Source organism: Hipposideros armiger, unplaced genomic scaffold, assembly GCF_001890085.2.
Source record: "Hipposideros armiger isolate ML-2016 unplaced genomic scaffold, ASM189008v1 scaffold_385, whole genome shotgun sequence".
NCBI lineage: Eukaryota > Metazoa > Chordata > Mammalia > Chiroptera > Hipposideridae > Hipposideros > Hipposideros armiger.
In genome coordinates this window covers 247,216-268,887 of record NW_017731735.1, presented here as the reverse complement: position 1 = coordinate 268,887, position 21,672 = coordinate 247,216, and the positions used below count along the sequence as shown (strand labels likewise).

Genomic DNA, 21,672 nt, shown 5'->3' with positions numbered 1-21,672 from the left:
GTGCGCATGCGCGGTTATAGTCTACGTGTGAAAGCGGCAGAGACTGCAGTCTGAGTCAGCTATTCCAACTGCAATTCAGTTGAAGAGGTTTCTCCAATAGCCGAAAAACACGCCCTCACCACTCCACTGACCTCACTTTCCCCTCACTGGCTACATCCTAGTTGCCAGATCTAATGGATGATGGAGTTTCCTGTCCTTATCTTCCTTGACCCATTTGCATCTGACGCTACTGACTTCCTGCGATTTGACACCCTGCTCTGGCTACTGCATCTTTGCTCCTCTATTCTCCCCTAAATGTTGGTGATCTCCAATCTTTCCTCACCCCCTTTTCACTTCACACACTGTTGTCGGGAGAATGTTCATAAATCCAAGCATTCAACTGGGCCCACAGATCTTTTGACCCACACTTTCTTTGGGTGATTTCATCCACACTCATGGTTTTAATTACTATCTGTATGTAGGCTGATGACATTCAAACTTGTATCTTCAGCCCAGATGTCTTGCAAGCTTTAATAATGAATGAAAAATGTATGTGTGGATAACACATGGGTGTTGCAGAGACACCTAGAACTCCAAGAGTCAAAAGGTGTTGTCTTCCTCTCCATCCAGTCTAAACTTTAGCCTTTATGTTTCCTATTGTAGTGAATGGCACTATTCTCTTCCCATTTTTCTTTAATATCTCTTAAATACCCTCTCTATTCTCACTCCACTAAGAATATAAGCTCATTTCTTTCCTGGGTTGTTGCAAGTCTTTTCATCATTCCCCTATCTCCATCCTGTCCCGTCTGTTCATCTCATGTGGTTCATCTCCTGTGCTGCTGGATCAGTTTTTTTAAAATGCAGATTTGATCATCACATCTCTGCTTAAAAGCCTTCCATGGCTTCTGACAAATTTTCAGGACAGACTTTGAATCTCTCAGGCTAGCATATCAGGCCTTTTGGCACTGGGCCCTGTCTACTCCTCTGGCCTTCATGTCCTTCCTGTCCCTGTTAAAAACTCTTCATCACAGCCAACAGAACTGCTTGCAGCTTCCCAAACGTGTTAATTTGTTCCCTCTTCTTGACTCCCCTTCCTTTGCCAGGTAGCTCCTGTTCATCTTTGAGATTTAACTCAAGTGTCACCACCAGGAAGTTCTCCAAAATGCCCCAGTCTGATTTAGAAGACCTTCCTATGTGCTGTCAAAGATAGTGCTTATTTCCCTGTGCCTACTATAAGTCTTGGTTTGTATGCCAGCATCTCCAATCAGATTCAAAGCTCCTGGAGGACAAGAACAATACTTTTGGTCTTGCCTCTCTCATACCTAGCCCTGGTTCTTAGTAGTTATTGGGTATTTATTTGAGTGAATGAACAAAAGACCACGTAGTGAGGGCTGATTTGGATGGGCCTAAGAGTGAGTACTATTGGTGTTTGGGGATGGGAGAGATCGTGTGGTCTGGACCAGATCAGGAAAGTTTCCTGGTGGAGCCTTCATGGGGTTCAAGGTGATAGGGCGTGTGTATGTATGTGTGATGTATTTGCGAGGAATGTATATCCATGTAGTATGTGTACGTTTATAACTCACATCTGGGTAAGAAACTGGCTTTCAGTTCTTTACATTTCTTCCACACCTTTTTAATAAAACCTACCTGCTAGGGTTGAAGTGAAGATTAAATAAAATAATGTATGTAAAGTGCTTAGAACAGTGTCTACACTGAGTAAGGCAGTGTAATAATAAATAATAGTAGTAGTAATTTTCTAATTTTTGTGACAAATATGCAAGGAAATTGAGTCTCAGAGAGTCTAAGTAAATTGCTAAGTGCCACCGATATAGAAACTGGCCAAATGGGACTTGTATCTGGTCTGGTCCAGCCCTCCCACCCCACCAATTGCTTTTTTTTGGGGGGTGGGGGAGCCACCACCTGCTCTTGCTTCCTGTTCTATACACTCTTACATGTACAATGAGATACCTGGGAAGATAGATGCCCACAGGTGCAGATTGGCCAGGTAAACAGTCTTACATCATAGTCACTGAGGGAAGAAAAAAAGGGTGGATAAAGGCTAAAGGAGGCATGAAATATTTTTTAGTAATTAGCAACCTTGAAACTGGGAATGTTGAGTCAGCCAGGCTTAAGGAAGGAAGTGAGTCTCATGAGCAAATCTGCTTCTGAGAAGGCAGGGCCTGGTTTTGGAAAGAGAGGGCAGGAAGGGAATTTCTGGTATGTACTATGACGTGAAGGTGGGGGAGAGAAACCAAACAGACTTACTTAGCTGGCAGACAAAAGATGAGCCAGGTGCCTTTGGTGATAAGAGTAGTGGAACTAATGACAAGCCTCTTGCTTTAAGGCAAAAGTTGCTGTCAGGAGTTATTTTTGGCTTCCTGTGTGGGATAAGTGGGAAGCATGCAGGTGTCTGAGGGCCACGATCTGAATGATGTTTGAGGAAAGGATTTTACTGCCTTCTATTTAGAGAAAGGAACAAGCAATAATTGAGTTCCAACTGAGCCTCAGACATCTTATTTAATGCACTCACTACATATGTGAAGTAGGTATTATGATTCATATTTTACAATGAAGAAACAGTGCATACAGTGGAGGTCACCGAGGTTAAGTTGCTTGCCCAAGGCCACACACCTGGGAGGAAACACAGCCAGAATTCAACCCAAAACCTGGGTGCCTGCCCACTGCGTAGGTGGGAGCGGCCATTGACAGAGCTCAAACTTGAGCTTCTTGAGGCCTGGAACCCTGGTGTCTCTTCATGCTGACCACCTCTTGCCCTACCAATCCTTTCTCTACTCCCACTCCCCAACACACACACACACACACACACACACACGCACGCACGCACGCACGCACGCGCGCGCGCACACGCACACGCACGCTTCTAGGACCCTGAGTCATGGACCATAGATGGTTTGGAGGGAGAAAAGAGACCTTAAGCCTTGGGTTGAGCTCTGGAGGCAGGGAGAGGGAGGAAGACACGGGTATTGGAGCTGGTGTGGGGTCTTGTGCAGTGTGGCAGTGTGTGCGTTAATTCAATCTGTTGATTTGTATTTAGCCTCAGAGCTGAGGGTGTGCTGAGTGGTAGGGATTCAGTGTAGGACCGGAAAGATCTGGGTCTCTGCCTTCCTGGAGTTTACAGTCTAGCGCAGTGTTTTGCTAGAGTAGAACTTTCTGTGATGTGGAAATAGTCACTATCTGTGCCACCTCATATGGTCACCACGAGTCCCATGTGTTTGCTGAACATGTGGCTAGTGCAACTAAAGAAATGGATTTTTAATTTAACTTTATTTAAATTTAAATAGTCACATGGGGCTAGTGTTTAGTATTGGACAGGACAGTTCTCATGGGTGAGACAGATATGTCAGCATATAAGCTAGAGTAGGACAGGAGCCCATGGGGGCCCACAGAAGGGGCTCCTGACTCAGACTGAGGTCAAGGCGTTTGTTCTAGATCTGGTGATATGTAATGGTTTACAATTTTTTTTCTTAAACTCCTGACGCTTCTTTTTTTTCTTCCAGTAAAACTTGTCAATTAAACACGCATATATACTAGAAGTACACAAATCATAAGTGTACAGCCTTGATCCTCCTATTTTAAACATCCCAGCCATAGGTATGGGGAAGGGGGTTATCGGGCTCCAGAACATAGGGAGTGGGGGTGAATGTTGGACAGGGTTCAGAAAAACTCCTCCTCAGGGATATTTAGGCAGAACCTGAAATCCAATCCAAGTCCCCACAGCCTTGCTAGCTAAGGGGCTGTTGTGGTGAGAGGAGGGCTATTTAGAACTTGGTAGCAGGTGGGACTGAGATGCAGGGACATGGGCGACTTTGAGGCAGACCTGCAGATGGTAAAGCTGAGGGACTTGGGAATTTGTGGTGTGCACATGGGTGGGGAGTGTTACGTGAGAAGAGAAAGGCTACTTCTAAGATGTTTGGTTTGCTGTGGAGATGTCCTGAGGCAGCAAGAAATACTTGCCTGGAGAGGGGTCTAGAGGTCAAGGCAGAAAGTGTCAGCGTGGGCACAGGTAATAATTACACCCAGCAGGAATGGGCATTCCAAGAGGGGATGATGAGGGAACCCACAAACAAGCTGTGGTAGTCATGGTGAGGGCAGGACAGGGGGCGGGGTGCAGGGTGGAAAAGTCTCAATGGAGGAACAAAGAAAGAAATGGGCTTTGAAGAGAGGTTCTGTTACCTTGAAGCCAGTATTAATAAAAAATAATAATGACTAAATGCTTTACAGGCATAATGAAACCGAGACTCTGCCCAAGGCCACGCAACTCATAAGCCATACAGCCTGGTTTCCTGCCGTGGCTGTCCGATTCCAGAAGACACGTTCTTACTCACTTTCCCTCCAGCCTCATCTAGCCCACTGGTCTTTCCTGTAGCCAGCAAAGGCAGAGGGTATGGAAGAAGGTGAAAGGAGTGTGGAAATGCCTCAGACATCTGGAAAACTGGGGTGGGTGTGCTGGAGGGCCTGATGGGAAGGGACCAAGCAAAGGGAATTCAACCCTGATGATGTGGATCTTTGTGGGGCCAAAGGTCAGCAGGTTGCCATGTGATCAGTGGTTAGACAGATGGATGGGGGAAGCCAGGCATTTGCAGGGAAATCAAATGTTGGGAAATCTGAGGGTCAGCTTAAGTTGTGGTAAAAGAATTGCAAGTGGAGAAGCTGAGTAGGGAACCTGCCGCATAGCAGGAAGGGCAGAGTTGAAGCTTCCCCATGGCCTGGGCAGAAGTGCCCACTTCTTATCTCTTGTATCATGAACCCTCCCCTTCCCCAGCTTCCTGACTCTCTAACCCTGACTACCAAGAGCAGAATGTCAGAGCTGGAGAGGGGCTTGACAGATCGTCTGGCCCCCTGCTGATTTCCCATCGGCCCTGTGATGGAAAAACCCAGTTTTTCACCTTCTGTGTAGGGGAAAACCCAGTTCTTTTCTACTAGGAGTCTTTCACCTGTGAGTCTCCTTTACTACTCACATAGAACACTTCACTTCTGACACTGCTGGTCACCAACTGTGTGGTTTCCCCCTATAACAAGTAATTCTCTGCGACACAGTTGGGTGTCCTACAATTTAACTCAATTCTGACACAGTCTACCTGGATATAGGGTCCGACCCACAGGCTAAGGGCTCAGTCCAATAAGACCTCCTCCTCACACACACACACATCCAGGTTGCCACCTGTGTTTCTGACCAAATGGCTCTAGATTGGAGGTTCCAATGACCCCCTTATTTGGGTTCAATTACTTTGCTAGAGTTGCTCACAGAACTCAGGGAAACACTTATGTTTGCCAGTTTATTATAAAAGGATATGATAAAGGATACAGATGAACAGCCAGATGAATAGATATACGAGTGTAGGGAGAGGTCTGGGAGGATCCCAAGTGCAGGAGCTTCTGTCCCCATGAAGGTGTGGCGTGTCACACTCCCTATGTGGATGTGTTTGTCAACCTGGAAACTCTCTGAAGCCCATACTATTGGGATTTAATGGAGGCTTCCTCATGTAGGCATGATCAATTATTAATTCCATTTCTAGCCCCTCTCCCCTCTCTGGAGGATTGGAGGGTGAAGCTGAAAATTCTAAGCTTTTAATCACAGCTTGGTCTTTCTGGTGCCCAGCCCGCATCCAGGAGCCACCCAGAATTGCCTCAGTAGAGCAAAAGGTGCTCCTAGAGCTCTTATCACTTAGGAATTTACAAAGGTTTCAGGAGCCCTGTGTCAGAGAAGGGGGACAAAGGCCAAATATTAGAATAAGAGATGTTCCTAATGTTCTTATCACCTAGGAAATTACAAGGGTTTTAGGGGCAGGAACTGGGGATGAAGACCAAATATATATTTCTTATTATAAATCACAATATCACAGGCCCAAAGATACTCAGTGACATGAAATCAATACACATGGTGGTGGAGCCAGGGCTAGAAACCATGTTCCCAGTGATTATTGTAGTGCTTTTGCCCCCTTCAGCTCCATCTCAGGATACGTTTAGGAACAAAATGGTGAACTGTGGGTGGGATGACAGGATAGTAGATATAGTTAGAACCGGCAGGACATTTATCTCCAAAGAATGTTGAATAACGTATCTTTGTCAACCTGGAGAGAAGTCCCGAGTGGTAGCAGTTTTCCTGTGACATATTGTAGGAGCACATAGGTGCCATTCTCATATTTGAAGATAGCTAACACATAGTTGGGAGGAATGCTGGATGATGGAATCTGGATTGGGACATAATTTGAGGGGCCAAGTTTCACCAGATGGTATTGAATAGATGATGAGGCAGAAAAGGGTCAATAAAAGTGAGCCTGAAATGGGACTGCCCAGGCCTGCATCCCCTCCCCAGGAACCGCCCAGGCTCATCCCCTAGAAATAAATTAAAATGTCCAAATCTTCCTAAAAAGAGGAGATAAGACCCAACTGGTATAAACTGGTTCTTCACACATGTGCAAACTGTTAAAACCTGTCCGTTAGTTGAGCTCCAGCCTTATTATAATACAATTAAAATAAAATGAACATTAAGGCTTGCCCTCCCTCTCCCCGGCCCCGCTGTGGGTTTTTATGTATGCATTCTGGGTAAGAGCATACGCAGAAAGAAACTTGTTCATAACTAACATGTCAATCAAGTGACCTTAGTCTATACATCACATCTCCTGCTGTAAGGAAATTTACCTAGCCTTTCCTATATAAGAAAAAGCTAACCTAAACTTAGGTGCAGTTGTCTCCCTGCAACTTCTATGCCTGCATCTTCTTTTTTGAATAAACTTACTTCCTTGCTCTCCTCATTTCAGGCTGAGTTTGTGAATTTTTTTTTACCTTTTGTGAAGGACCAAGGGTTAATTCCAAAGACACAACAATAGGGATAGAGGTAGAGTCTGGTTCTTTGGTCCCCATATCATCACCTGCACAAGAGCAAGATGTATGGGAGGAGGAATAACACCAGTGTGTGCAGACAGGAACATTCTGGTTGGCACAGGGCTGATCGGACTCAACTCTGTGATTTACTTGCCAAAAGCACTGACATGACTTTGAACTGCATGAAGAGAGCTTTAGGACCCAGAATGATGGGGCTCATAGACCCCAGGTCTGTGATAGGCAGACCCTGTGGGGAGGGTGTGGTCTATTTTAAGAGGGACAAGGACAAACTGCATGGTTCAGAGGGAGAAATCAGGATGGTGAGGAGAGCCCATGACCACGGGGGACATGGAGATGTTGAACTGAGGGAGAAGACTCAAGGGGCAGATGATAGTGGTCTTCAAACTCCCAAAGGGCTGCTAGTTGGAACAGAAACTACATTGATTTTGTGTATCTGAGCACAGAGAACAAAGACCAGTGAGAGGATATAGACTTGTCATGAAGAAAGACTTTCTAATAATTAAAGCTGTCCTAAGGTGGAATGGGCCTCAATGAGTGATGGTGAGCTCACCATCACGGGAGGTAGTTGAGCATGTGTTGGTCAACCACTTTGTGAGAATGTGGTAGAGGACATTCAAGAACCAGTCTCCCTACCCCAAAGTTCTGAAAGGTTTTGATCCCTGGGATGGACCAGGGGACCAAAATGACTCAAAGCTCAAGAAGATCCTCTATACTGTCTGTTCCCCCAGGGTCTGGGGATTCCTTGGGCACTTGGATCTCAGTGCTTGGATTTTTTTTCTCTCCTCTCTGTTCCCCAGTTCCTTCTTCCAGGCTGGGGAAATTCCTCAGTGGCCCCTGGTGCAACCACATGCCGATAGCACACTTCTTGGCTAGGGAAGAGGAAGGAATAGGCCTGCCAGTGAGAGGAGAGGGCAGGACCCCAAGGCTGGGCCCGAAAGACAAAAGTGTCCCATAGGGAAAGTCCTCCATAATAGCTCCCCCTATCTTACCCAGGGCGTGGTGGGTGCTGACTCAGGTTGGAATGTCCGGGGAAAGAGATGGTAAAAAAAGCAACCGGGTAATGGAGCTGAAAAGCTGGAAAAACTTCCTGAGCCAGAACCTGAGCCTGTGTTACAGGAGCAAGGCACTGCACAGTAGTTGTGGAAGATGATGCTATTGTTAAAATTGCCTGGAGCACTGGTGCACTGGGAACATGGCCAAGAAGCTTACTGCCTGGCAGGGCTGGAGTGGCAACCACCACTGCACAACTCCAGGGGGTGCCTTGGGTTTAGGAAATATACAAATGTGAGTGGTGCCGGGAGGCAGCAGCCCTGAGGTTCTATGCCCAGGTGAGAAACAAAAGCCTTAGAACAAGGTGAGACTGGGGGGGCCTGGGGTAGGGATGCATCCCTAAGGCGGGGATGCTCTGGCTGGTAGACGAACACAGAGGACAAAGGACCAGTCCCAGGTAGGAGGAGCTACTCCCTTGGGGAAGGTCCCAGCCCCTACCCTTTCCCTGTCCCATTCATTCATTCAAAAGCTAGGGCCTGAGTGCCCTCTGTGCTGGGCACTGTGAGAGGTACGGGCCCATGGCAGAGAGCCAAACACAGACACAGGCCTTGCCCTCACAGAGCTTATGGTTCAGAGCAAGGTTGTCCAATAGAACTTTCTGGATGATGGAAATAGTGTAGAGAGGCAGTCAAGTAATTGTGTAAGCAAATGTAAAATGACAGCTCAGGTAAAATGACTGCTCTGCCCATATCTGGGGTGGGGGAGGTTTCCTGAGGAAGTGAACTTAGAGCTGGGGGCAGGCGGAACCCTAGCTCGTCTTCTCTGCCTCTCTAGCAGCGGGGCCTTGTGGTGCCTGCATTCTAGCTCACCCCATTGGGTGCAGCAACCCCGCTTCCATTCCCAAAGTGAACTACTCAAGGAGGCTCCTCTGACTGCACCTCCCCTTGCTTGGCCTATCGTCTACACCAAGGTGGTTGCTCAACAAACATTAAAATAATTCAGCCAATCGCCAAGCCATAATCACTGAGTATCAATACAGCTCACTCCACAGCAGTGACCCAGATTACCAAGGCCCCTGCTCTCAAAGAGCTTCCACTCGAATTGGGGAGACAGCAAGTGTGCACAGAAGATGATTTCAGAGAGTCATAAATGCCCTGAGGAAATTAAATAGGGTATTGAGATAGTGTTATTGTTGTTGTTGTTGGTGGGGTGTCCTGGAAAAGAATGAATGAGTGAGCAACGGAGATGAAAGACATGCTGCACCCCACTGGACTGGAGTGGGGATCAGGAGGGGAAGCTGGGGATTCTTAGGTTTCAGGGCGGGGAGCTTGGGGTGAGGTGGGGAGGAATGGTCAGAAGTGGCTGCACTCCAGGCCTCAGAGTCAGGGTGAGGTAGAGAGGGAGTGAACAGGCTATGGGGTGGAACCTCAAAAGTCAGTAAAGAAGGAGAGCACCTGGAACTGCTGACAGGCGCAACACTGTATTCCCATGTCCCCTTTGCATCTCATCATGACTCAAGCTTGAGTTCTGAGGAGAGGGGTGGGGCAGGGAGGACCTGGAATTAAGGTTCAGGGAGCTTGCTGAGGGTTGGTCAGTCTCCCTGGGGCCTTCCTCCACAGAGGCCACCAGTGCCCCCCCCCTACCCATCTGGCAGCCCTGCTGGGCAGTCAGTCCTCTCCCAGACCCCAGACCCCTGAGCAGGGGGCATAGAGCTGAAGTGTGGCATGCAGAGCTGAGGCCAAGTACTGAGAAATTTAGAAGTCAGTAGTCCTGGGGCAGAGACATGCTGCAGGTTGGCTTAGCCCATCTGTCTCCAGGTAGGGGCCCTCACCAGCGGGTCCTACCGGGCCTGTGAGCTCAGCCACACTCAGGGTGGTGTGGACACTCCAGGCACTGTTCCCTTCTGTGTGCAGGGTTCAAGTGTTCTGTGAATGTGTGTGTGTGTGTGTGTGTGTGTGTGTGTGTGTGTGTGGCAGGGGGAGGATAGTCAACCTTGTCGAAGGGATCAGATGAGGCCATCTATGGCTCTAATACCAGTCAAGAGGCACGTGAATGTCATAGGTTCCCTAGAAGGGGCAAGAGCAATGGCAGAAGAAACCCATAGTTTCTAGAAGGTTGAGATGGGCCTTGTGGGAAGAATTCTGTCAGATAGAGAAATGAGGCTGAGTGGGGGGGTGTGGGGGTTCTCCAGGGACCAGAACAGCTCAAGCAAATGTGTGGAGGAAAGGAAATGTGGTCAAATTAAGAGAAGGACAATTCTGAGTTTGGCCAGGGGTCCTTGGGCTGAGTGAACTTGAGAATGCTTTCACCTCTCTGCCAAAAATAAAAGTTCCTTCAAAAACAAACCCCCCCTCTCCAACCCCCGCCCCCCCCAAACCCCTCAACATCAGAGGCAGCATGATACAGGAGAAAGAGTTCACACCCTGGAGTTACACCTATTTGCTGTAAAGACTTGCAATTCTGGAGAAGTACTTCAACTTGACTGAGCCTCAACTTCCTCAGCTGTAAGAGAGTACTTCATACAGCAGATGAAGAAAGACTAAGACCTAGGTAGAGTGTTTACACCAGTGCTGGTGCTCAGTAAACACAATTCTCTCAGCCCTGCAACATCATGAGTCTCTGGCTGGCTCAGCTGGAAAAAGCCTGCAGCCTGGTCACCTGTGCTTCTTGGACTAGTCCCTCTGGGGATGCGGGCAGTATCTGCTTGTGGAGTTCCAGCTTTGCTTGTTTCTTCTGAAATCACTTACCTCTCCAAGGAAGAAGGAGCCAAGGATAGACACATACGCGGTCTGACAATTAAGTTCAAGAACTCATCCTAGAAAAAGTGCTACATACCTCACTGCTGAATATCACTACAGTTACCTTCGAAGTACTCCCCTTGGGAAGCTATGCACCGATGCCAGTGCCTAGTCCACCCTTCAAAGCAATTTTGGAACTTTTTCTGGAATGGCCATCAGAGCTGTTGTATTACCCTTGATGTCCTGAATGTCATCAAAATGTCTTCCTTTCAATATTTCCTTAATCAGGTGAGCTGGGAGGGTGTTCCAATACAGTTATTTGTTTCCTGGCTAAAAACTCCCTCACAGACAGTGCTGTGTGAGCTGGTGCATTGTCATGATGCAAGAGCCATGGATTGTTGGCAAAAAGTTCAGGTTGTCTAACTTTTTCATGCAGCCTTTTCAGCACTTCCAAATAGTAACCTTGGTTAACTGTTTGTGTAGTTGGTACAAATTCATAATGAATAACCCCTCTGATGTCAAAAAAGGTTAGCAACATTGTTGCAACAAGTTCAAGAACTTATTTATCAGATCTCATGTGTATTAGTCCTCGCTAACAGAAATTGTACAAAGCTGACCCCACTTCCTCCCTCTGCCTCCTTCCCAACATCCAACAGTTTTTCCTCCATTTCCAAGGGCTTGAGGAAGGGTACTTTTCTTTCCCAGACTTCCCATTATCCAGTAAAGCACAGGGGGCTTCCAGTTCCTCTCCTCTTCTGGCACACAAGTTCAGGCAGGCCCTGTGACCTGTTGACTTGCTCTGAGCTAGCCTGCTGTGGGCCCTGACTGGAGACAGGACGGACTGAGATGGGCAAGGATGATCCTACTTGCTTGGAGGCAGGAACTGAGACAGATGTGAGGTTTTGCCGAGAAAGGCAGGGATAAGAATGTTGTGACATTTCCAGGAAGGTGAAACCTGAAAGGAACAATAGTTGTGTGTGACCTGGAGAGCAGCCTAGCTGCATTGATCCCTTCAGCCTCTTTGAGTCCCCACCCTGGGTCTCAGCAAGGTTGCCTAATTGTTTCATGACGATGACTGAAAGCACTCTGAGAGCTAAACCCTTGTCTTATAAGGCTGGCCTGTTCTGTCCACCTTGACCTGCCCAGGGCACAGCAGGAGGATGCAACAAAGGCCAGCTGGCTGGGAGATGGAAGGGTAAAGGGAAGATTGCGTGGAGGGGTTGGGCGGAGGGCAGGTGAGGGTGGGCCCAGGGGCCAGGAGGAACAGTGGCAGAATGGGAGGCCTGAGTGGGCACAGCCAGAAGGGTCAAGGGAGGAGGGATTTGTGGAGGGGTGGGCCAACCTAGGGGATGAGGACCAGGGGCAAGACAGGATGGGGGCAGGCTGTAGCAAAGTGATTTCTAAAGATATGGTGGGGGCCCTCCTCAGGGATGGGGAGGCCAAGGCGCTAAACAGACCCCACTCAACATCTCAGAGACAGTGTCAAGGCCTTTGGGGACTGTGGTAGGTAGGAGCCAGGATGAGGAAGAAAAAAGGGCAGGTCTGGGCCCAACCACCTCACCTTGATTTGTAAATTGGGCTGGGGCTCCTTACTTCCCATGCCTAAATCCCTACCCCACTGTCACTCACATCACCCAAAGGGGCCTTCAGGAGCCAATGGGATGTCCTCCTTAGTGACTTGTTCTGAAAGCTAGAATCTGAGACCCCTGAGTCCAGCCCTACTTCCATCACCTTCCTGTTTCTTGTTGGCCAGTTGGTCAGAATGCACATCTGTGGGGACACCCTGGGGAAAAGTCTCCGCAGTATGCCTCATTTTGGCACCTGGGGCAGTTGCTCTAGAAAGAGGAATCCCACTTGAGGTGTGACATCCATCCATCTCACAGTTCCAGTGTGGGTCCTCTTCTGCGAGGAGGCCAGGGCTGGGCCAGGCACTCAGGCTGGGCTCCTTAGCATTCACACCCCTTCTCTGCAGGCATTATTCTCCATTCCTTAAGCCAACAGGCACTCTTTCTTTACCCTCCGTGTTGGCAGGGTAGGGAAGTTTCTGGTGATGGGAGCAGCTCTGGGCCTAGGGCTGCTCCTATCTTAGCAGTATAGGACATAAGGGCCACAACAGGCCTCAGAGACTGAAAGATACAACCTCTTAGCTGGAGAAAGGCCCAGATTTGCACACAGTCAAACCTCTCCTCTGAATTTGCTGAACTATTTGCTTGTGTAGGCCCGGGCTCTCTCTGTGGCTACCCAAGAATATGGTAGGTAGCACTGGCTTCCCCTGACTTGGGGACTGGGCACTTGAGGGCAGGCATAAGAGGGGACTTTTTACTGTATATACCTTTTGGATTCTGAGCCATGTGAATATGTTACCTTTTAATAAAGTAAATAAAAAATGCAAGTAAAAAAAATCTCTTCTCCATCTTTCCCTGGGCTCCTTTGGGGTATTAGCCATCTTCTTGAGACTTGCCAAGCCCATGGGGATAGGAGCTGCATCTCAGCCAGCCCCTCAGACCCCACCAGGGCTAACCTCAGACAAGCTGGCCTCTCCTCCACAGCTCAGGTACATTCTTTCCTTGTGCCTGCTGCTGGTTTCATGGCCCCCCATGCCAGTGGTAACACCACAGGAGTCCTGCTCTAGCCCCACCTCCCTTCCCACAGATCCCCAGTCTTTTGACTCTGCCTCCTATCATCTCTCTTCAGCCCACACCTCCACTGCCATCGCATCCTGGATGTGGTCTGCAGCTCTTCTGATGCCTGCCTCTCCTTCCTCTGATCCATCCTCTCCATGAGCTTCCGATTGTAAAATAATAATCTTATCACACTACTCTCCTGCTTAAATCCTCCTGTAGCTGACATTGTTAGTGCTCTGCCCACATCCCCCTGGATGTCCTTTTCCATTTTTGTGCATGACGCCTCCTTCAGTGTGCTTTCAAGGTTGACACCTTTGGCTCTTCTTGGAGGGCTGCCCTTGGCCTCATGGATCTGCTTTACCCATGGGCTACAGCATAACCTGTGACTGCCCTCAGGCTGGGGCTACCCTGAAGACTTACACTCCAGAGCTGTTTGGGTGGCTAGCTTGCTTGTCTGCCCCCAGCCCCAACCCACCTAACCCACTGGCCTCCCCTGGGAGCACGTCCTTAATAGTGGCACTCAGCATCTAAGGTGAATCAAAGATGATTTTTGAAGGTTGGAAATGGTCTCTGACCCTCTGATTTACAGCAGCCATTCCATTACTTCAATGGCCATCTAGGTTTCTGGCTGGAAGGCTCCCCCCGGAATGGCCCTCAGCTCCTCTTTGGAACACACCCTCTGTTGCCTTGCCTTAGTCTGGGACAGCCCCCAGAGTGGGCAAGGCAGCCCTAAAGGGGTCTTGCAATCAGTTCTTCAGAAAGTAATTCAGATGGTATGATCCCCAGAGGAAGGCTGACAGTGTGTCAGTGCCATCAGCTATTCCCCTACCCCTCACTTGAATTTGGGCAGCACTTTCCTCCCAAATTCCAGGAAATCATCAATACCAAGGAAAGTGCCCTCACTGGATCAGGCCTCACTCGGAGATCAGGCGCAGCTAGAAGGCAGCAGACATCCCTGAAGAGATGGTGGTATGAGGGGGTGGAAAAGCACTGTGAGACTGAGTGCCTACTTCTGGTTGGGGAGGGGCCCTGCTCCCCAGCTGGGGCATGAGAAACAGGCCTAGCGGCCAAAGAGCAGGCGCCCCTGAGATGGACAGCTCTCCAGGGAAGAGGAGGAACAGTTCTGGAGGAAAGGGGCCTTGTCCCAGGGATGGAGTGCTTTGAGAACCCAAACATTTTGTATAGACTTTGAGTCTTCCTCTCAGGTACTTAACACACGGCCCAGCACAGAATCAGCACTCAAAACAACAACAAAAACGGCTGAAGCAGAAATGAATGAGACATTTATTAGTCCCCAAAAACAAGGCACAAAGAAGGACCGATAGGGCCCCCCCCATGGCTCACCAAGGACACACAGCAGAGGCCTTCTCTTTGTATCAGGGGTATGCGGTAGGCAGGAAAGGCTATCTTGTTCCACTGAGATAGGCCCAACCACACAGCCCGAAAGACAGAGTGGTGACGTCAGGCCAGAAGAGTTAGAACTTGCTGGAGTACAGGGTCATAATCCACTTGGGCATACGGAGGAAGCCAGGCAAGTAGGAGCCCAGCCAGCCCAGGCGAGAGGCATGGGAGAGAATGGAGCTTAAAGACAAAAAGTCGTGGACAGGGCGGCCTGCGGACAACAGGAAGAGGAGCATTAGACCCTTGTTTCCCACTCCTTGGACACCTCCACCTTGGCTGAAGAGACTGAGTGGGATGTGAGGGAGGAAGGAACAGGGGAAGAGTGAGAGAGAAGGACAGAGCAGGAAAGAGAAGGAGGAGAGGTCTCCAGGCTGGCTGCTGGGCCAGAGCTCTTACCATCCACATCCTGAAGGCCATAGCGTCGAGCGAGGTCACAGGATGGCAGCACCTTCCCACTCAGGCTCAGGATATTGGGGTCTGTGGGCACATATACAGCTGAGGTAGCATGGGAGGAGTGGTACAGGGTACAAGGTTTGGGCCTAATGGGACAGGGCACCACTGAGACAGGCTTAGGACCCGAGAACTGCTTCTGTGTGTTCCTAGTTAAGTTCCTGGGCCTCTGGCTCCTGGCCACGCCTTCTACGGGCTAGTTCCTGAGGCTCCCAAACCTCAAACTGGGCATTCGGACCCTCTGGGTATGCAGAAGCCAGAGAAAAGAAGGGTTGGTTCCTCAAAACCACCTCCTGAGCCAGGACCCAGAACTGGCTGCCACCACCCTGCAGACCCTCCAGGCCCTTTCTTGTTACCAGCTGCCTCCAGCCTCTTTACCTGTTGCCAAAGCCACCACGCATTTGCCACTCACTTCTGTGGTCTCCCCAGATGAGAAATTAAATTTGAGCTGAAACACAGGAGCAGAGAAGTGAAGGGTTAATTTCCTAGAGCACTGCCCAAGTCTCTTCTGTGCTTTCAGTTTCTGTTCCCCAAGAGAGGCCCTCGTCACTGCACCTGTAGGACTCAGCATCTCAGAAGGTGCTGGAGCCACTTCTCTACATATCCGGGTGCGCCTCGTACCCCGGCACCAAGGCTCACTGCCTTTCCTAAGTGGAAGGATCTGGGAAGCCAATTCTGCCTGGCCCTCTAGGTTAGTGTAGTGTGGGGGTCAAGAGCATAGGTTTTGGAGCTGGACAGCTTTCCACTTATGGCTTCCATGACCTTGAGCAAGTTTCTTAACCTCTCTGAGTTTCAGTGTCGCTATCTGTAAAAGGGAGATACTATCTCCCTTACAGGATCAAAGAATAATATCACGGGTACAGTGCTCTGCCACATACCTGCCGCAGTAAGCACCTGGGTATTTACTTCTTGCTGTTGTTACTGTCTTGACATTGAGGAGGGAGAGGCTGATTCCCCTGCATTCTCTGCCACCCTCGCCCTTCCCTTGCCAACCTGCTTAAGCATGGGATCCTTATAATCATCATTCTTCTCCACAAAGTCCTTCATCAGTTCTGTCTGCACCAGCCCTGGCCACAGAGACACGTAGCTGACCCCGTGCTGCCGCAGCTCCTGCGCACAATCAGCAGCCAACCTGTCACACTGGAGAGGGACAGAAGGTAGAGCGAGAGCCAGGGCACCTGGCAATGTCATCTTCCTCCTCTGCCCTCCCTGCATCTTCCGAGGATATCCCAGTCCCCTGCCCTTCCCAGGTGCCCTGTCTCAGCTGCTCACATTCCCCAGTATACTGCCTACTCTGGCCAGCTGAGAGGAGCCCAGGCGAAGGACGTGTCCACAGAGGGGCAGAGGGAGAGGTGACAGTCAGTCGGCCTTAGCACTCTGACCAGTGGGGATTCACCTCCCGAGCTGTGGGTCCTATACCGTCTCAACCCCTGTGCCACTGAGTCCTCACCGCAGCTTTGCCCACGCCATAAGGGACGTTGAAGAAATACTGCAGCCCCCCAACGGAGGAGATGACCACGATGAGCCCCCGGCCAGCTGGTACCATCAGCCGTGCCCCATACACCGAGCACAAGTAGTGGCCTCTAGAAGATGGGACAAGGAAGGAATGGACCATGTTCAGGACTGGACTGGGTGCTGTAGCCCTGGTAGCTTCTTCTGCCCTCTAGTGGCTGTAGTCAGCTGGGAGAAGGTGGCATAGGGGCGCCGCAGACCTCGCGAATCAAGAGCTTGAGGCCACCTTCTGAGAGGAACACTAGTGAAATTAACCACTGAAGGATGGGAAATGGCACTCTCTAGAAGGTGTAATGGAAAAACAAGAGCTCTGCCATAATAGCAATTACAAACCTAACGCAGCTTGGGGAAAAATGCAAGAAATGCATAAGATCTATAAAATTATAAAATTCTGTCTAATAAACTATAAAATTCTGTCTAATATAAAAGAACAAGTACAGACAACTTATTCAGAATCAACATGTAAAATGTCAGTTCTACTTTGATCCATAGATTCAATCAATTTGAGTTATATCTCAGTAAGACTTTTGGAGGAACTGACAAAATAATCTAAAGCTCAATGAGAATAAACATGTTAGAATAGCCAGGAAAATTCTGAAAAAGGAATAATAATATCTGTGGGTAAGGGGGATATGCACCCCAACCCTTCCATTCCACATTAAAATGTACGATGACATAATAGTTAAAAGAATGCAGTAACAATATACAGATAGTCCATGAAACAAAATAGTCAATAATTAGAACCAAGTGTAAATGAGAATTTGGCAAATTATAAAGGGAATATTTCAAATCAATAGGGAAAGAGGACCATTCAGTAAATGGATTTGGGACAACTGGCCAGTTATTTGGTGGGTGGGACGGCTCTCTGCCTCATTTATTATTTCAAAATGCATTCCAAAAGGATAAAATATTTAAACATAAAAAATGAATGCACAAAAGCACTAAAAAAAATATATGACAATGTGTTCATAAACTTGAGGCGGAGAAGGCTTGTCTTAGCATCACATCAAGAGGGAAACTATAAAAGAATGACAGATTTGACATATATATAGATGTACGTACATCTACATATATCTATATATTTAGATGTACATACATATATACAGATGTATATACATCTACATACATCTATATATAGATAATATATAGAGAGAGGGCTGGGAGAGCATACATGCAAAAAATGAGTAATAAATTGGGAAAAATATTTGTAAAACATATAACAAAGGAATTTATTCCACAAAGATCTCTTACAAATTGATGCGAAAAGAATAACTTAATAACACAGCTCACAAAAGAATAAAGAGCCAATAAATGAATGAATAAAAAGCTCAACTTCACAAATAATGTATGAATTACATTATTAATAAAGTATTACAAATAAAGTATGAATTAAAATCCTCTTTGGATATCTTTGGCCTATCAGAGTGGCAAAACTTGCCTGACTGAGTAGCCTGATATTGTCTAACATGGTTGAGGCGATGGGGGGGAAAATTCTCCTTCATTGTCAAGAGTTTATAAATTGGTAGGGTCTTTTTTGGAGGACAGTTTGATAATGTTTGTTAAATCTTTAAGAAGTACATCTTTTTTCCAAGGATTCCACTACTGCAATAGATAAGGAATTAGATAGATAAATTATGGTACCTCCTCTGAGTCAAATATTTAAAAGAATGGTAGAATATATACTAGACTATCAAAAGTAGCTATATTTCGGGGCCGGTCGGGTGGTTCAGTTGGTTAAGAGCGCGAGCTTTGAGCAACAGGGTCGCCGGTTCAATTCCCACATGGGCCAGTGAGCTGCGCCCGAGTCTTGTTGACTGGACTTGGAGCTGAGCTTGCGCCCTCCACAACTAAAACTGAAGGACAACAACTTGACTTGGAGCTGATGGGTCCTGGAAAAACACAATGTTCCCCCCTTCTCCAATTCCCCAACACTGTTTCCTTCCCCAATTCCCCAATAAAATCTTAAAAAAAAGAAAAAAAAGTAGCTATATCTCAGTTAAGGGAGGAACGGGTGGTGATGAGGGGAATAAGATCATACTGATTTTCACATTTTCCCATAATTTTAAAAAATAATGCACATAAACTTGATAACCAGAAAAATTTTCTTTTGCATGGGAAACAGGACCCTCCGAATGAAAACAAGTAGAGCGCTATGGTTTCAAAAGGAAGCCCAGCCTAAGGTAATGCAGAGGAAAGACACAGTACAAGAGGCGCTGAGGATGTGGGCATTGCCCATTGCCAGCTGTTTGGGTTTTCTTTTCTTGTCTCTTGGCTAACCATCCCCCTTTGTCCTCACACTCTTTCTTCCACTTTGGAAATCACAATTGGATTCGAATCCTGCTTCCTTGCTACTAAAAGCCATAGGTGTTCTTAAATACCTTAGATACAGATTTGCAGATAACATCTTGGTTACTCCCACAGGCAGCTGATCACATCGAGAGAGTATGATTTATGAGAGCGTACCATAGTTCCAACAATAATAAACACAGGCATAACTGGTATATATCATGCTGGAAGAACTCTAAATGCTGTGTTTCATCTCACTCCTGTACCAGATGTACATGTAACCCTGTGACACACCTGCCCTCCCAACTCTGACCTGGGAGTGCCCTTGCCTTTGGGTCTGGAGTGAGGATGTGGAGGCTAAGATGGCTGGCACTCACTCTTTCTTATTGGCCTTCTGTTGATCTAAAACAAAACAATTTCTTCCTCTACCCATTTTTGGAAATACTGGCTATGGGTGGTGTGCATTATTGAGGGAAGAAGACTCCCTTTTGGGTCATGCATTTGGATGCACAGAGAGTGAGGCATGACAGAGGTGAAGGGCAAGGTCGTATGAAAATTACTGACAGAAACAAGACAAAAGTTGACGTTCCCAGGTACAGATTCACCTAGATGGAACTTCTCCAGAGGTAAGTGGGACAAATGGGACAGAAGGGAGAAGAAAGAGATGGGAGGTCAGAGGGAAAGGGCATATGTGGAAAAGATCTGGGCCCTCAGCCTGACTAAGTGAGTGAGGGGAGCCCAGGCCCTTGCAACGGGGCAAGGGGAACACCCACCTGAGTCCGACATCGTTGATATCATCCCAAATGGAGGCAGGGATTTCCCAGAATGCCTTCTCAATGTTGTCCATGATTGCCTGGAAGGCACAGAGATAGTGATGAATTGGATGGTCTGAAAGCAGGAAGGTATGAGGGGCTGGATAATGGAAGGGACAATGAGTGGATATGAGGACTTGGGGGTCAAAGCGGGAGGTCAGGAGTAGAGCTGGGATCAGAGTTCAAAGAGTACCTGGGCCCCAGAAAAGGCATTGTTGACCAGCACATCCAGACGCCCGTGCTGTTCTCGGTTCACCTGCTCAAACAGGCTTTGCACTTCACTCTCCTTGCTTGAATCGCACACCACAGGCACACACCGGCCCCCTCGGGATTGTGCCTGGAGAGAGACAGAAGGGATATGAGCTCACAGTCACATATGAGTGTGAGACAGCTCAGCTGCCCTCAACTCCCAGCCTGTGAGCTGAGAAGGCCGCCACAGAAATCAAAGCCAGCAGCTGAGGGGACATGGTTGGCAATACTGCCCTCTGATGTCTGTGTGAGGAATTGCACGAGTGCTAGATCCTCTCACAGAGCAAGGTGGCTTGGGATCTCAGGTGTAAAATACACAAACATTTACTGAGGCCTACCATGTGCAAGGCATTGTACTCTGCATGTGGAGGGTAAGGGACAAATAAGGCATGGAGGTTGTTCTTGATAAATGAGTATCTATCTTTGTCCCTGTCCTTGGTCACTCCCATCTTACACGCCCTTAGTTCCCACCCTTCACCACTCACGTGGAACCTCTACTCAATCTCAGCTCTCTTACCCTCACTCCACCTGTGCCTGGTAACGAAGAAATCAGAGCTCTCAGGAATGAATTATTTCTATTTTCCAGTCTAAAAATGTGCCCCATCCTTTAACTTCAGAGGAAGTTATTGAAGAACAAGCCACCTATTCTCCAGATCCATGCCCTCTTACCTCCTTGCCTCCCAACAGCTCACCTGACCTCCAGTCTTTCTGCCTTAAATTAATTCTTTATATTTCCACCAGTATGAACTATTTAAAACACAAACCTGTTTAAAATATTCCAACGGGATCACCATCTCTTAGAGAATAAAGCCAAAGGTCTCTACCAGGGTCTTCTAAGACCCTATTTCCTCTCCAGCCTCTCACCCTATCATTCCTGCCTTGTACCTATACGCTCTGGAATTCTTGCTCACAATATCCATACTCTTTTACCATTGTCCATCTGCTTGTGAAGTTTCCTTTGCTGGAATGGTTGTCTTAGGCTCTTTGACCTAACTCTTACCTTTCAAGACTCAGTTCAAGAACCACTTCCTCCAGAATGCTTTCCCTAACCACTCCCCCATATCATCTTGATGCCCACCCCCTGCACCCAGAGCATTCTGTGCACTTTAGCCTCTTATCACTTACTATCTTCAAATTACATGGAAACAAACTGTTTCCGTCTCTGACTTACTGCTAGGCTATAGCTTTTAAGAGCAGAAGTTATAGCTTATTAATCCCAGTGCCTAGAAAATCAAATTTACCCAAATATTTATTGAACTGAAAACCAGTAGAAAAGTCAAGTAAACATGTACAGTTCAATAAAGTCTTGCATAAAATAGAGGAAAGCACAGGTCCACAGCTCTTTAGCTGCAATTCCAAAATTGCAACTGAAGCTCTCAAACAGAACATTTTTTCATAAAACTTGGTGGCAAATTTGACCTGATCTGAAGTTATTTATGGGGTTCATTTATCTCACTGTTAGTAAATATTCACGTTTTGTTGAGGAATATTATGGTTTCTGGAAAGGGATTGGAGGAGTGGGTAACAGGAAGGGCTCCTGCAGGTGGTTTCTGCCCCTGTGGTCCCAGAGGAAGTACTCACATCCTGAGCAGTGGCCCGCAGCGTGTCCATATGTCGGCCAGTGATGTAAACTGTGGCACCTGCTTGACAGAGCTGCAAGGCGATGCCACGGCCAATACCCCTGGAAGCACCAGTCACCACACACACTTGGCCCTTCATGGGAGCTGCCATGACTCACAAATATAGGGGTAAAATCTGCAGAAG

General features: G+C 47.8%; 2 protein-coding genes across 2 annotated transcripts in view; one reads left to right on the top strand and one right to left on the bottom strand.

The window, feature by feature from the left end:
• Positions 1 to 14,459: 14,459 nt before the first annotated feature.
• Positions 14,460 to 21,666, bottom strand: DHRS1 (dehydrogenase/reductase 1). Its single transcript, XM_019663006.1, has 8 exons — positions 21,490 to 21,666; positions 19,853 to 19,996; positions 19,621 to 19,700; positions 16,500 to 16,632; positions 16,043 to 16,189; positions 15,428 to 15,497; positions 14,996 to 15,076; positions 14,460 to 14,810 (listed from the first exon to the last, which is right to left on the bottom strand). Exons 1-8 carry the CDS (start codon positions 21,637 to 21,639, stop codon positions 14,674 to 14,676), a joined length of 942 nt encoding a protein of 313 aa, XP_019518551.1. The 5' UTR covers positions 21,640 to 21,666; the 3' UTR covers positions 14,460 to 14,673.
• Positions 21,638 to 21,672, top strand: part of NOP9 (NOP9 nucleolar protein) — a 10,344-nt gene continuing 10,309 nt past the window's right edge. Inside the window, exon 1 of the mRNA XM_019663019.1 lies at positions 21,638 to 21,656. Within this exon, the coding sequence (XP_019518564.1) occupies positions 21,638 to 21,656 (19 nt within the window). The remainder of the gene's footprint in view (positions 21,657 to 21,672) is intronic.